This window comes from Zootermopsis nevadensis, unplaced genomic scaffold (assembly GCF_977971745.1).
Source record: "Zootermopsis nevadensis isolate Lab colony 2312 unplaced genomic scaffold, Znev_1.0 Znev_ptg000015l, whole genome shotgun sequence".
In the NCBI taxonomy this organism is placed as follows: Eukaryota; Metazoa; Arthropoda; class Insecta; order Blattodea; family Termopsidae; genus Zootermopsis; species Zootermopsis nevadensis.
Genome location: NW_028259147.1, coordinates 525,102 through 539,054, shown reverse-complemented (window position 1 = coordinate 539,054; position 13,953 = coordinate 525,102). Strand labels below are relative to the sequence as shown.

Sequence of the window (13,953 nt, the reverse complement as noted above, 5' to 3'; positions counted from 1 at the left end):
ACCTCTGTTGGTGAACCAAGTTCCTGCCACTTCCAATCGCAAATTCCCTCATCGATCGATTCATCGACAAGAACGTGCCTCAAGAAGATTGTCTTCTTCTGTCATGTCGCGCCGTGTAACCTCGGTAGTTATTGACCGACGTTTCAGACGTGATTACTGCTTCCATCTTCAGAGCACTGATCGCTCTGACGTCCCAGAAGACACCCATGTTCATTGCCGAGCCGTGGTGACCTGAAATCTTCGTCGGTCGGTCGGGCAAGAGACATCTCCAGACATTTTAGCTCCCGAAATCTCGTATATTCCGCTGATGATACGTCGTCCAATTTCTCTCCCCACTATTAAAAGTGTCGTAAGAAAAATGTCGAAATTCTTCCAGCGTAATAAACGCGATTGTTTATTCCGGAACATCTTTCTTTCGTGCACATGTTCATCTTCGTTGGTCTTAGAATTCCATTCGACAGACAGACGCTCCAGTGTTGTCACCAGGGGGGAGAACAGATGACAGGCCCGGCGAGAGGAGACCAATAAATATTTCGGCTTTCCCACGACGTACGGATCTCCCTCCAGCAGATGGAAACGCACTCACGCACTTGTCATGCTTCTGGAAGGAGCGTCTGCGGGTCATATCACCATGGCCCCGAAGATTACTCAAGTTCCGAGGACTCGATTAATTTCTTCTTGGTTTCACAGCGCGCATTCCCACGTGAGATCTTGGTTTGCGTTATCAACACTGAACCAGAGGTTGCAAAAAGGGCGGTGTTTGGTTATTTATCTGTGACCTTTTCATTCTGAATAGGGGGGGCCACATGTTTAATCGGTTTACAGTGAAGAGGAAGATGTTGATATTATGGAACAGGGAGCTACAAACACGTAAGGAGTGACGCTCAAACCATAAACACGCTTTATTTCCAATTCCACGTCTTATTTAATGAACCTGATGACAGAATACAGGGGAAAACCAACTTGCGTTATAAGACCAGTTGTCTTCAGACGTGATTTGATATATTTCGATCCGAGTTTGATTCGAATATACAAGTGGAGACGGACAAGACAAGAAATGGAAATCATCTGACTTAGTTACATGGTTCTTTCCACCCAGATAAAGTCGCCACACCAAAACTTGCAGATGAAAGTTAGTTTCCAAAGGGTTGAACGTAATTGCGTGGAAGCTGTCATGATGGTATTTCTGATTAAGCCCAGTTTCATCCTGACTTATCCCAGTTGGCTTTCATGTAACTAAATTGCACTAAAACAGAATCCCGAAATATCAGATTTAAAGTGTTCAAAAGTGTCACTTCGTGCAAAGAATAAACTTTCACCGACCGTAAAAGGTTTCTGACGAATTTGGCATAAATTTGGGCAGGAACAAAGTTCGGCGAAAATGAGAGGGTAACAAATTAAAATGGTCCTTATAGAAATAGCTACTGAGTGTGTGGATTAGATAGAAATGGCTCAGGATAGGGCCCAGTGACCGGCTGTTGTCAATGCGGTAATGAACTCTCTGATTCTATAAAACACTTGATCAGTTAAACGACTATCAGCTTCTTAAGAAAGGCTGTTCAGTGGAGACATGAACACTGAATACCACCTTTTGACGACTGTGTCATTGTAGAATCTGCAGCCCTTCATCTTCGAGGTAGACTTTGTCCTGGATGTAACTCGGTTACCCTCAACACTACACAAAATGGTACACACGAGCTCAGCTGTGATGTGAACACAGAACGCTAGTAAAATAAACAAAAGTTGGCAATAAAAACAAGCCAGAAGGTGGCCATGTTGGATAAACAAACACAAACTGCCACCAGAGTGCACTGTTTGTGAAGTAACAGCTGACTCAGGACCCAGAATGGGTTCAACACATCACGTGTCACCGCCTCTGTGTTTCTGCGTCTGATTCTGGTCCATGGAGATTCTGACTTGCAGATCTGACACAGAACTGAAAAAACTGGACCACCAAATTCGCAAAAAAAAACTGGTATTATACTTCATCTCCATAAACTGAAGTTAATAACATCCCCTAAGTTGGTGACGGGCAGTTAAAAGAATTTTTCATACTGACATCAAGATTCGTGTCCTCATTTGTTGGAAGTTCCAAAGGTTTTTTCCTTCAAATCCTGTCTGTGTGACGTCCACAATCATTCATTATATTTTCCCAAAGGCAAGACACGAAGTTCCACACCCATACAAAATAACAGTCAACACTTAATCCAAATGAAAGTTTCTTACGATTAAGATTTGGTATCGATTCTGGACTTATGTCCAAGAACACAATTCCACAAAGTTGCCGCGAAACACTATTCCGAAACGTCGGTTCCTTTCATGAACTCCCGCACCACCTATAAGTGTCACCGCTCCCGTAACAGATAAGTCGCGGTAGGAATTTATTTTTAACGCTGAGATAGCCAAGACCGTGGCCAGCCTCAGAGCTCTTGAACTCGCAGTTCCACTGTCATTACAGCGATTCTGGGACAGTTGATGGAGCCAAGAACCAAGATAAACAGCTCTACCGCCGATGTATTTCAACACGGAACGAACATGCGCTGTATAATGTCAGACCCGTATTTACAACTCATGTTCATGTCTTAATTCCGAAGCACAGGATAAATTTCATTAGCGATTAATTTCCATACAGGAAGTCGCAAACAAACAACCACTGCCACAAACACGTCATTACCTCGTGCAAAGGAACAACTTGTTTTTTCTGCAGTTATTTTAGAATGGGCTGACTGCAGAGTGGCCATTTGCATTCTCTTGAAGCCCGAAGCTCGTCTAAGTAACATTTAAGAATTCAGTCCATATCGCGAAGAAAACAGAACTCTTCACCATTACAAATCTCGACTAGTAATGCTGTTTAAAGAATTCTTTTTACTCTCCAGTTACAAAAACACGGATTAAAGCTGTTTAAAAATAAAGTTCTCAGGAGAGAATTATCATTAAACAGGCAGGATGTAGCAGGATTGAGAAACTTAAACGAGGTGATTCATGATGTTTCCTGCTCACCTAATATTATTACGCTCATAAAACGAGAGGATGGGATAGGTCGGACATGTTGAACGCGTGGGAGGGAAGAATCAATGCATGGACAATTTTTGTCAGATATCCAGAAGAGAAAAGACAACTTGGAAGACCTGGAAGTGAATGGAAAAATAACATGATGACTGCTTTGTGTGGTTTTTTTATATTTTTATTTTTGAAACATTATACGTGAAGTCACCGAATTTAATCTACTCTTACGCTCTTCAGTGCAAGCCTACACCATCTTTATTTTCAAACGTATTTGAACTCTGCCACATTTCAGTGGGTTTTGTTACTAATTTTGCAGTGCTATTTAGTCCAGTTCTCTGGCAGACGTACGAGCGATTGCACCCGTGTTCTGAAGCGGATTTCCTCACACGAAAATACAGCAGCCATCTTATTTTCCCGCCTAGTAAGACATAAGAAACGTTTCGTACATACATGGGAAGATGGACCGGTAATTTTATGTGGATCGTGTAAAGGAACGGAAAAGGCTAGTTGGAGATGCCGTGGGGTCGACACACCGGAACAACGCCACCACCTGGGTAATGCTGGAAACGTAGGCGATTTCGTTCACAGTTGGCTGGCCACGATAAGCACCCCAGTGCACCGTGCACCTGCCCGGATGGAAGTTACGTCACTGTATTCTTAATTACAAAGCTTAGTACAATCATAAAAGTGAGCGTTGTGCTTTCTTTTGTTACATCAGCCACTTGAAGTCGAAGCTCCTCTAGACCTCGGTCCGTACCGCGAAGAAAACACGACACTTCACCATTACAGACATCAACTTGTTAACGCTGTTTAAGGAAATAATCGCTGTTTGTTGAGAGAATCACACGAAACTCAAACAACACACTGTGGGGGGCAGAATGAAGAACTACTTTATGTTAAAGCAGGTGGTACATATAGTTACCACTATGCTTTAGAGGGTTAAGGCATATTCAGTTCTATTTCACAGTAACGTTAAATACCAACGTCCAACGTGTTTCGTATTCCGTAGGTTCCAGCCACAAATTTCGGCCCAAGACCTACCATCACGAATTTTTTGTGGTTTTCCTCAGTATCTCCAGACAAATATCTTAAAGTTCCTTAATTTCGACCACGAAACTTTTCTTCCGTTGTTTCACGTTGCAATTGGAGCTGTTAGGAACGTCGTTAAATCAACTCTAAATAAATAAAATCATATTTGACAACTGCGCTGATCTACTCAGCTGTAAGAAAACGGGGCATCACGTGAACGACACTTTCTGGGGCTCCCCCATCTGGCGCGCAGCATTTCTGGCACTTGTTTAGCAAGCTCGTTCCATGGGCATCGTGAACAACAGCGTATCTGTCCGTAGAGGCCGTAGGAACGAGGAAATCGAGCTAGGCACAACGCCACGCTGAGCTGAGCTGTTGATGACTTACGGTGGCCAACAGACGCCTCTTTGTTCGCTGGCATTTCAGTGTTTATCTTCAACAAACAGCGAGAGTCAGCATCTACTCGCTTCGCAGAAACCAGAGAATGTGGACCATTGATCCAGTCACTTTTCACGAGTATTATCTGTGGCATCCATTGACAACAGCCAGACTGTGTGATGAGCGTGCGAACAGGTTTGTTACGCTACAGAGAACCGCCTTTCACTGTCATAGTGACAAGAACCTCCAAGCTGCATCCATATTTTACCCTTTAAAGCTCAGTGGTAACTATATATACCACCTGCTTTAACAGTCAGTGACTCTGTATTGTGTATTAATGTGCTTCATATGATTCTCACTTCATAAACAGCGATTATTTCCTTAAACAGCGTTAACCAACTGATTTTTGTAATGGCGAAGTGATGTGTTTTCTTCGCGGTACGGACCGGATTCTTAAATATTCTTTAAAAGAGCTTCGGTTTTAAAGGGTTAACAAGTTGATCTTTGAAACGGTGTAGTATGTTGTTTTCTTCGCGGTACGGACTGAATTATTTAAATATCATTTAGACGAGCTTTGTGGTACAGGGGGTCCACCAAATATCATCAGGATGATAAAATGGATGCTGAGATGCCTGGTACACACAATACGAAATTTAGAAATAGTAAGAAAATTTTATTCGGAAACCCAGAAAGAAAGAGATCTCCTCGGATATTTATGAACAGGTTTCTGACATTAAAATTAATCTTACGGAAATAGGATGTGATGGTGTGGATTGGATTCGTCTGGCTCAGGATAGGGTCTAGGGGGTTGGTTCTTGTAAACACGCTGTTGAATTTCGAGGAATTTCTTCACTTGGTGAAATTCTTCGAATAATGCGATAGTGTTTGTAAAACATAACAGAAGATCTTGAAAACTGTTTTAAACATTACTCATGAGGATAGAAGCGGAGCTCAGTCCACCGGAGTGTGTCTGAAATGATGCATGAACACGATTGTCCTGAGCAAAAAATGACATTTACTAGAGATCATGACCCTGGAACCCGAGTTTAAGTCAAAGGCCATACAAGGCAGTGTTTATTTTCGGAGGACACCGAGTTACAAAGATGCTGGATAAATCTATTAGCACGACCCAACGCATAAAGACTTCTTGTAGTAAGGACTGAGTGAAGTGTTTAAAAAAAGGTTTTTTTCCCCAGTCTCCTGCAACTCTAGAATTACTTAAACAACTGCTGACTTGTATTCCGTCTTCCTTGTTCTGCACAAAACAGTGTTTAATAGCAGCGCAAATTTCTGAAACGCTATCCAGTGTACAACGGCGAGACTGAGGAAAACCGAGTTCACTTTCAACTACAGCGGTACTCGAGATTGTCAGATTAAATTCTCGTTAGTATGGACGTGAAAGTTAGCAAGAAATATTCTGACTTGCGAGACGTCTAGTAAGATAAGACCTGATGACGGAGGCAGTATGACCTCTGAAACGTTGGTTAACATCGACCAGACTACACAGCGCAACAAATCTTCATACTCTGATGACGGAGGCAGTATGACCTCTGAAACGTTGGTTAACATCGACCAGACTACACAGCGCAACAACCCAGAAGACAGAAATCTTCATACTCTGATGACGGAGGCAGTATGACCTCTGAAACGTTGGTTAACATCGACCAGACTACACAGCGCAACAACCCAGAAGACAGAAATCTTCATACTCACCGCTGAGATAACCTCAAGTCTTACAAGACCAGAGAAATTTGCACTTCATAATATGCGTGATCACATCACCGAGTATTTTATCAGCGAGATATGTAGGACGCGTGTTAAATGCGTACAGCAATTAAAGATAGGGGTGTACAGATACCAGCCCGTAGATTAGACGTTTGTGCGGATGTTTCAAAGAACGATGCCAAAATGCAACGCTTCAATCGGAAGTCAACTACGTACCTCATAAACAAAGCAACCAGCAGCTGCTCTCATGGTAACAGCTTTAGGGTTGTTGGTCGGGGAGTGTGCCCTTAAGAAAGGGTTCGTGTGACACGTGAGGATCCCCATGCATTCTGAGGCTCCCAAAATGTGGACACTGCGTTACCATAACAACAGAGCTCCTCGCGTGTGAATGCGGTCACGTGTGGGATTCTGTGAACATATTGTCGGGACACGCTCCAGGGGATGAACCGGGGTTCCCACGCTCCGTACCAGGCGGCAGGGCGCTTTACAGCGTCGCCACCCCCACCCCACGCCAACAACCCTTGTTTGTGTACACGCGACATACCTTGTTCGGAAAGGTTGCCGGTACGATAAAAATCTATATTACCGACCGGAAGTACTCCACTGCCATCACGGTTGTGCAGGGAGGCCAGCGGAACAAGAAATAAACGCCAAGGCGATCGAAGGAAGGTTCATTACAGTCTGTGTAGCAAGAGCCCTTCACTAGGTCAGCTGAATCCAATCAGCAATTTCGGCTGTTTTATACGGTCCAAAGGTCCACCCACGGAACTTCCCGACCGAGTGGATACAATTCCTGCTTCGTGTTCGGGTCTCCGGCTCAAATCTCAGCCCCGAGACAAGCATTTCTTAGTTTTTCGTTGTTGTCCTCAGTTCCTCCGGGCGAATGCTATTTATTTATTATTTTATTTAGTGTTCTGTCTGACGACAGGTCCATATGAACAGGATCCTTCCATCCTTTTCTCGGACTGGGACCTGTTCATATACGTTCTTGGCAGATGATCCAGAAGTGGTTTGCCATTGCCTTCTTCTGTGTGTGATTGGAGTAATTGTTGGGATGCCACGGAGGAAAACTCCGTGTTGCCTAGACCACGGCCTTGCCCAACACAAGTTATAAATTCGGGCACCGCCGGGAATCGAACCCGAGACCCCAGGATGCTACGATACGTTAAATACGACCTGCTCCTTCCAGGTCTTTTTCCGATTCATTAATCACTCAATCATTCGACGCTGTATATTATACGTTGCCAGCGTCGATAATTAAACCATAAATAAATAGATCCAGCGTCGTTACTGTCGGCTTCCCATTAGGGGCGTCTGCCCACCGTAATGTGGGTATAATGCCACCGGAAACGCCACAAAACGAGGGTCAATGACGCATCAGCATCTGCGCACACTGAACTTTGTAGCAACATTCGGCACTGATATTTACAGTTCTTCAACTTCAGTTGGAAACTTCATCTCCCTTCCATTGGCTCCTTCCCTCAGCCACCAGAACTGAGCACAGATCGGTTATAGGTCTCAGTCTACCAGCATCAAAACATCTTGCACATACAGGCTGTCCCACAAAGATGTAAAATAAAGACACTTTAATAAACTAAACCATTACGTACGTCAGCATCGACGCTTAGTGAATTTGTGAATCTAGTGTAGGTATTCAAAATGGCCACCGTTTGGCTTCGTGGCACAACTGACTGACAAACGACCACCAAAGTTGCTGCTGTGTGGACATATTTTTGGGGCACCCTGTATAAGCACGGGTGGCGGGATAAAGGGCTTTGGAGAATTCCATTGTCGAATCCTTTTCTACTGCCCAGGAGCTGAAGTACTGATGCTTCAGGATGACATAATAACAGTTCCCTCCCGCTGAAGACTGGGTTTCATCCGGAATCACTGGGCCACGCGAATTAAAAAATAAAATAAATTTGCAGACTAAAACCAAGGAACGCAACCCTTACTGAGGGGCTGGTGGTCTCTTAATCCGTCTTAGAATTTTCCCACTTATCATGTAACCCGATAGTTCATTGCTCTGCCCACAAGAGCCCGCCAGTGGCCTCTATCCTCACGCCCTGTTTCTTTTAAAGTCTCATCTTTCCCTACGTCTCTGTAAGTCGTTCAGGTTTTCCGACTCACATTTTGTACACATTTCTACACTTACATTCGTGTTACATGCCCTGCTCATCATCCTCCATAATTAGGAATTTAGGTTTTCACGGCGTTGAGTCCGAAGATGGCGGCCGTCTTCTGGGTTGTAGCGCCGTGTAGTCTGGCAAAAGTTTAGCGACGTTTCAGAGGTTCTTGCTGCCTCCATCGCCAACCATTTTTGTACAGATTATGAAGCTCATCATTGTGAAATTATCTGCAGTTCCTGTTACCTCGAATGGCAGAAGATTATTTACGGTTGTTTGGTTTTCGAAAACAAATTGAAATTTCATGAGTTGGGGGGGAGGGGGTGTAGAATTTTTTGTTGAGGAACGACACTCGCGAACCCGCCATAACCTTCAGCCTTGTGGGCCCCCCCCCCCCGGGGGGGGGGGGGGGTTCTGAAGAACGAGACAGAGGAGGACAAGTGGGCAGGGCATGGGTTTGCAGTGGAACAACATGCGGGCGAGGGACGGCAGGTGGCCATCACGTCGGTAGGCCCAGGTCTCAAATATCCGGCCGCATTCTTAAGACCTCTCGTGCGCCTTAGACGAAGTCCTCAAAATCGGCCTCGCTTACAAGTGTTTACGAACCAGAAACATTTAGGGAGAGTTTGCTAACACGCAGATCAGAATCCTTTGTCTTCCCGTAGTTCAAAACACACAAAACTTATTTTAGATCTTTGACGCTAAGGTAAAATTAAAGCCATCCCGCTACACGCCATGTAGGCGCTTGGGGGGGGGGGAGGTGGTACGTGACTTCTAGTGTACACACAGACCTCGAGTGTGTGGGAAATATTTTCAGACGAGGGCAGTGAAATTATTGATCAGTCATATTCAGTGTGTTAAACTTTCTCCTGAAGAAGGTACCTTCAGATGCCGCGCTATCTCCGCGATTTAGAATTATATAAGTTACTGATCTGTCTTCGTCCTATTCCACTCATTTTTCTTTTATTATTTCCGAAACGCAAAAAAGAGTCCCTGTTACCTACAACATAGCGTAAAAAACTTGAAATGCAGGAGGCTTCTGAAATTCCCGTGGGGATTACGGTAAGAGCAATTGTGGAATGTTGTGATGTGAATAATTGGACGTGGTCCTTGTGTCCACGTAGCCATGACCAGGCGACGTAACCGGCCATAAAGTCTGAACATCGCCTACGTGTCGGCAATGAATGCCCCTTGTATTCAGGACACACGCGCTTTGGCCGGCCGCCGGTGACTGTGCTAGCAGCTGTCATCCACAGCCTTCGGACACCCCGGCCAAAACACTGGACCTGAACTGCTCCTTCAGCGTGCTGGTCCATTACGTGCGATGCTGCTCACGCACAGAGCTGGAATCACTGTCAAGCGAGACTCATCCCTCCTTCAGACGCCCTCATCCTAACAAGAAATTCACTGCCGTTTATGACACAACGTGTTGACGAGACCTCGCCTCTGGACCCTGACCTGAGCCAGCTAAATCCAATCCACACACTACGTCTTTAAACTCCTAAGAGGCGTCTTCCTCCCTTGAGGTTTTCCTACTAGAAATCTTGTATGCATTTCTTGTGTGTTCTGCCAATATCATATTCCTGATTCGATCTACCTTGTCTGCTGAACAAAACAAATAAGAACGTTTCTCTACCCTCCACTTCATCTCCACGCGGTCCACATATTTTCTTAAGCACTCTGTTCTTCCCACGTGCGTTTCCATGATTTGGGGGAAACAAAGATTCTTTCTCAGGCCTTCCTTTTTTATGGCACAGTAAAAAAACTGACAGACATATCGTTCAAGTCAATAATAGGTTTGTAGTAATTTCGGTAAACCGTGAGCCAGGAGTGAGCCCCCCCCCCCCCCCAATAAAACCAACGTACAGCGAAGTGAATTCGGAACGCGATGCATGCTGGCGGAGTGGTGAGTGAGGAAGATCAGATGAGACGAGATGGAGGGCAAAGTTCAGGGATTAATAATGGCTGGAGGTCTTGTTCCCACGGCGAAGCCCTCCAGCAACTACAAACACAACACGCAAGCAGTGTTTCAGCCAACGGGTGGCTTGGCCACACGACACAGTGCCACCAAATGCCCGGCAAAACCAACGGCAGAGACGTCCCTTCGCATGACGCCATCTTAACCTCGACACGAGGTACGGGTGAGCTCCGGCAGCTTGTCCCCATGCGAAAGAACCCCAGATATCCATCGCTTCGGCACTTGTGAAAAGGTAAATCGGGGAACCGAACCCCGGTCATTCAGCCAGCGCCTCTTTGTGGCGTACAGAGACCTGAGGGAGAAGGGCTTGAGACATGCGCAATGAAGTGGTCCTTACCTGGTCCTTCGCGAGCTGGAACCACGTCTTCAGAATGACCGGAAGTCTCCACTTGTGGTAATTATGAGTCGTCTTCACGCTTATAAACAGGTCAGTCAACTGAGTCCCCACGGGTCTGCTGGTCCCAGTCGCGAGTACGAAGCCGTTGTACTTGCTCTGAGCGACGCCTCTGCTCGTAACTTTGGTGCCTCGATTCTTGCGACCTGTCCCAGGGATGACCAGATTGGCGGCGTCATAGTCCCTGGACACGGACCGCGGGGCCCTCTCCTGCCACCCAGATACCTGCAACCCGCCAAACGGAACAATTCTTGAGATTTTTGGGGGCAGACTCTGGCTCAGAACACAAGCGCTTCAAAGGAAATAATCGCTGTTTTACTCTGTGGACAGGGGGACAGATTACTGAAACACTGGGTATACATAGCCACCTCTGGGTCAGTGTCTGAGAACGCCAATGAACCTTCTGTTGTTATTTTCGTGTCAAGCCTACAGCCGCGTCGCCTCCTGTTACCAGGACAACAGGTAAACCACAGAGGCCGTTCTGGGTAGTTAACCACATTACTGGCCTTATGTGCGAGACAGTCGCCTTTTCTGGAGCGCGAAGGTTCATTACCGCGTTCACAACAGCCACGTATTGATCCCTATCCAGAGCTAGATACATCCAACGCACACTCAGTGTCGGATTTGAGGTCCTAACAGCGGTGGGTCTCAAGATGGCCGTCTTCTGGGTGCAGCGCCGTGAAGTTTACCGACATTTCAGAGGTTCTGGCTGCTTCCATCATCAGGGCGATGAGTTCTGATGATGAAGGCGGTAGTTACCTGTGACATGTCAGTAAACTTCACGTCGCTACAACCCCGAAGACAGCCATCTTCGTCTTTAAACTTCGTTTCGATATTGTTTTCTTCGTTTTACGGTAAAAATTTTGTACGCACTTCTCATGTCCCCCATGCTCTCATACGCCCCCCATTCTGTGACATCCCCCAAAGCCGGAAAACGAAGTTCCACTCCCACGCTCCTTTAAGATAAACTGGAAAACTGTAGAAAATTCTCGCCCCCTCAAACGCAGCGCTGCATACAGGGAACTCGCCACAATTATGTCAGACTTTTTGCCTTCAGATGAATGCGTGTGGCTTCACTTAATTAACTGTCTCCAGTGTGTACGTACATCAGACACAACCACCGCTTAACTTAAATCACATCACGTACTATTGGGCCCTTGCTCAAGTCTGGATCGTGTCTCTGCATATTAAAGCGACTTCTTCAAGGATACATGCACATAATTTCATATTAATTACAAATTTACGTAAGTTCTTTGTTATTTAGTAAAATTGTTATGTTACGAAATTGTGGTCTTTAGCATTATTTGAACAGTAAATTGCAAATTGTACTCAACAAAGAAAATGGACTGACGACGGTAATTTTGCTACGTAACTTCGTAAATTACGTCGCCACCCATAATTATGCGACCATTTCCCATATTTTCATATCCTCTTCTGAAGGGTTCAGGTTCTGGCACTCCAGATAAGGGGGGGCCAAGGTTCAATTCGCGAAACGAACTACATTATATGTGGAAGCTTGGACGTCAGAAGTTTTCCGACTGCGAGCGAAATGTTCTAGGAACGACGTATATTTACAACTGGGCTTTAAAGGACGAGAGATAATTAAGAAATACTTAGAAAAAGCTGCGAAGATCAAATATTTGTGAACAACAGTGACAAATCAATATACCATTCACGAAGAAATATGTTAAACCGTTCTGTTCAGAGCATTTTCTCATCGAGTCTCCAGTCCAAAAACCAGCACATTTCTGTGGGGGGGGGGGGGCTGTAACTCCAACCCCCACCCCCGCGTTTAGGTAAATACAAAACATCTTTGGGAGTAAATATCAGAGGAGCTTCAACAGGAAGATTATTCATTGGCCCTTGGAACAGGTTCTGCTGTTTAATCAGTCCAAGGATCAGAAACGGTGGAAGATGGTGTTGATTGGATTCATCTGGCTTACGACAGTCCAGCGGTGGGTTGCAGAAAAGATGGGGGGGGGGGATTTACGGACTGGCTGAGCGACAATTAGCTTCTCATGGAAACAGTCTCTATGCCAGAGGATTCGGTGTTCTTGGGAACAAGTGTCGACGATGTTCACAATTGGTCCCAATAAAATGGCTGTCGTCTGGTAGAAGTTCAGCCTTCATCAGGTTACCAGGCCACATGGCACGACAGCCATTTCATACTGAGAACCTGAAATATCGACAAATACTCCCAAAATCTGATTAGTCGGCAGGGAAAACCCTAAAACCGGAGTTCTATTGTGTGCTGGAGGGAACAAAACACGTGTTTCTACCTGCTACAAAATTACACACGTGGAGAACTGCTAATGGCCGCCACCAGCTGCCAGGAGCCACCGGCCGTCTGGACGAACATCCATCAGATATTAAAACAGAGATGAAATTACTCATGTGAGGGGGCGGGACATGTAGCATGCATGGATTGCGAAATGCACACTTGGAAGAACTGCGATTACACGGGAAGATAATATTAAAATGGGTTTTAAAATAATTGTCTAGTTATGATAATTATGGATTGGATTCATCTGGCTCGGAATAGGGACCAGTGGCGGGCTCTTGTGAACATGGTAATGGACCTTCGGGTTCAATATATTCTTGACCAGCGACCACTGTCAGCTTCTCACGAATGAGTTTTTAAACTCCCGATTCTTAGTATCAACTAACCCAGTATCAGTTTATCGCAGAGTTTTTCGTGGCTTGTTCAGATTTACAATTAATTCTGGGGGTATCACTGAAACATTACAGGCAGTTTAAAGAAGGGCTGCTGGGACTGCATTCGACATCGGGTCATGCTGCCATCTACAGAGGACAATATACGCACGCTTCGTGATTTGAACCACTCAGCCACCGTTGTAACCTAACCTCAAGTCACTAGAGAGCATTTGTCATGCCTGTTCGACTATGACACTTGAAGATCTCTAGAAATGCGGCTACCAACGTACCGCCTCCATCTTCGAGATAGAAAAGTCCCTACGAACGCGGGTAAACCACCTACCTGTTGCCGCGGCTGTAGTAGTGACGAGCCTGAGGGTGCAGTGGACACGCTCTGGTACAGCAGGAGAGTGGAGTAGGCTGCCACAGCCACCAGCGTTAGGCCCTGGACCAGTCTCTTGAGACGGGCTAGGCTAACCATCATCACCAACTACACAGTGTGATCACCATCACAGAACACGGCTCGCGACACGACAACAGCCCCTTCATGGCTACTGCCAACGGACAACTGACAACCACCGTCACCCGCCGCATGGTCGCCATCTTGTACTTGTCTCGTGCTGGTAGTATACCTTCTCTCCCACTCTCGTCACCTCTCTTTC

At 45.6% G+C, this 13,953-nt stretch overlaps 2 protein-coding genes across 3 annotated transcripts in view; one reads left to right on the top strand and one right to left on the bottom strand.

The window, feature by feature from the left end:
• The window catches only part of fng (Fringe glycosyltransferase), a 52,031-nt gene extending 38,120 nt beyond the window's left edge, over window positions 1-13,911 (bottom strand). The window contains exons 1-2 of the mRNA XM_022066250.2: window positions 13,635-13,911; window positions 10,580-10,861 (exon numbers count right to left, since the gene is read on the bottom strand). Coding sequence (XP_021921942.1) covers window positions 10,580-10,861; window positions 13,635-13,775 — 423 coding nt within the window. The 5' untranslated portion in view covers window positions 13,776-13,911. The remainder of the gene's footprint in view (window positions 1-10,579; window positions 10,862-13,634) is intronic.
• Window positions 1-13,953, top strand: part of LOC110830877 (deoxynucleotidyltransferase terminal-interacting protein 1) — a 164,940-nt gene that overhangs the window by 139,110 nt on the left and 11,877 nt on the right. The gene's annotated exons all lie outside the window — the stretch shown is intronic.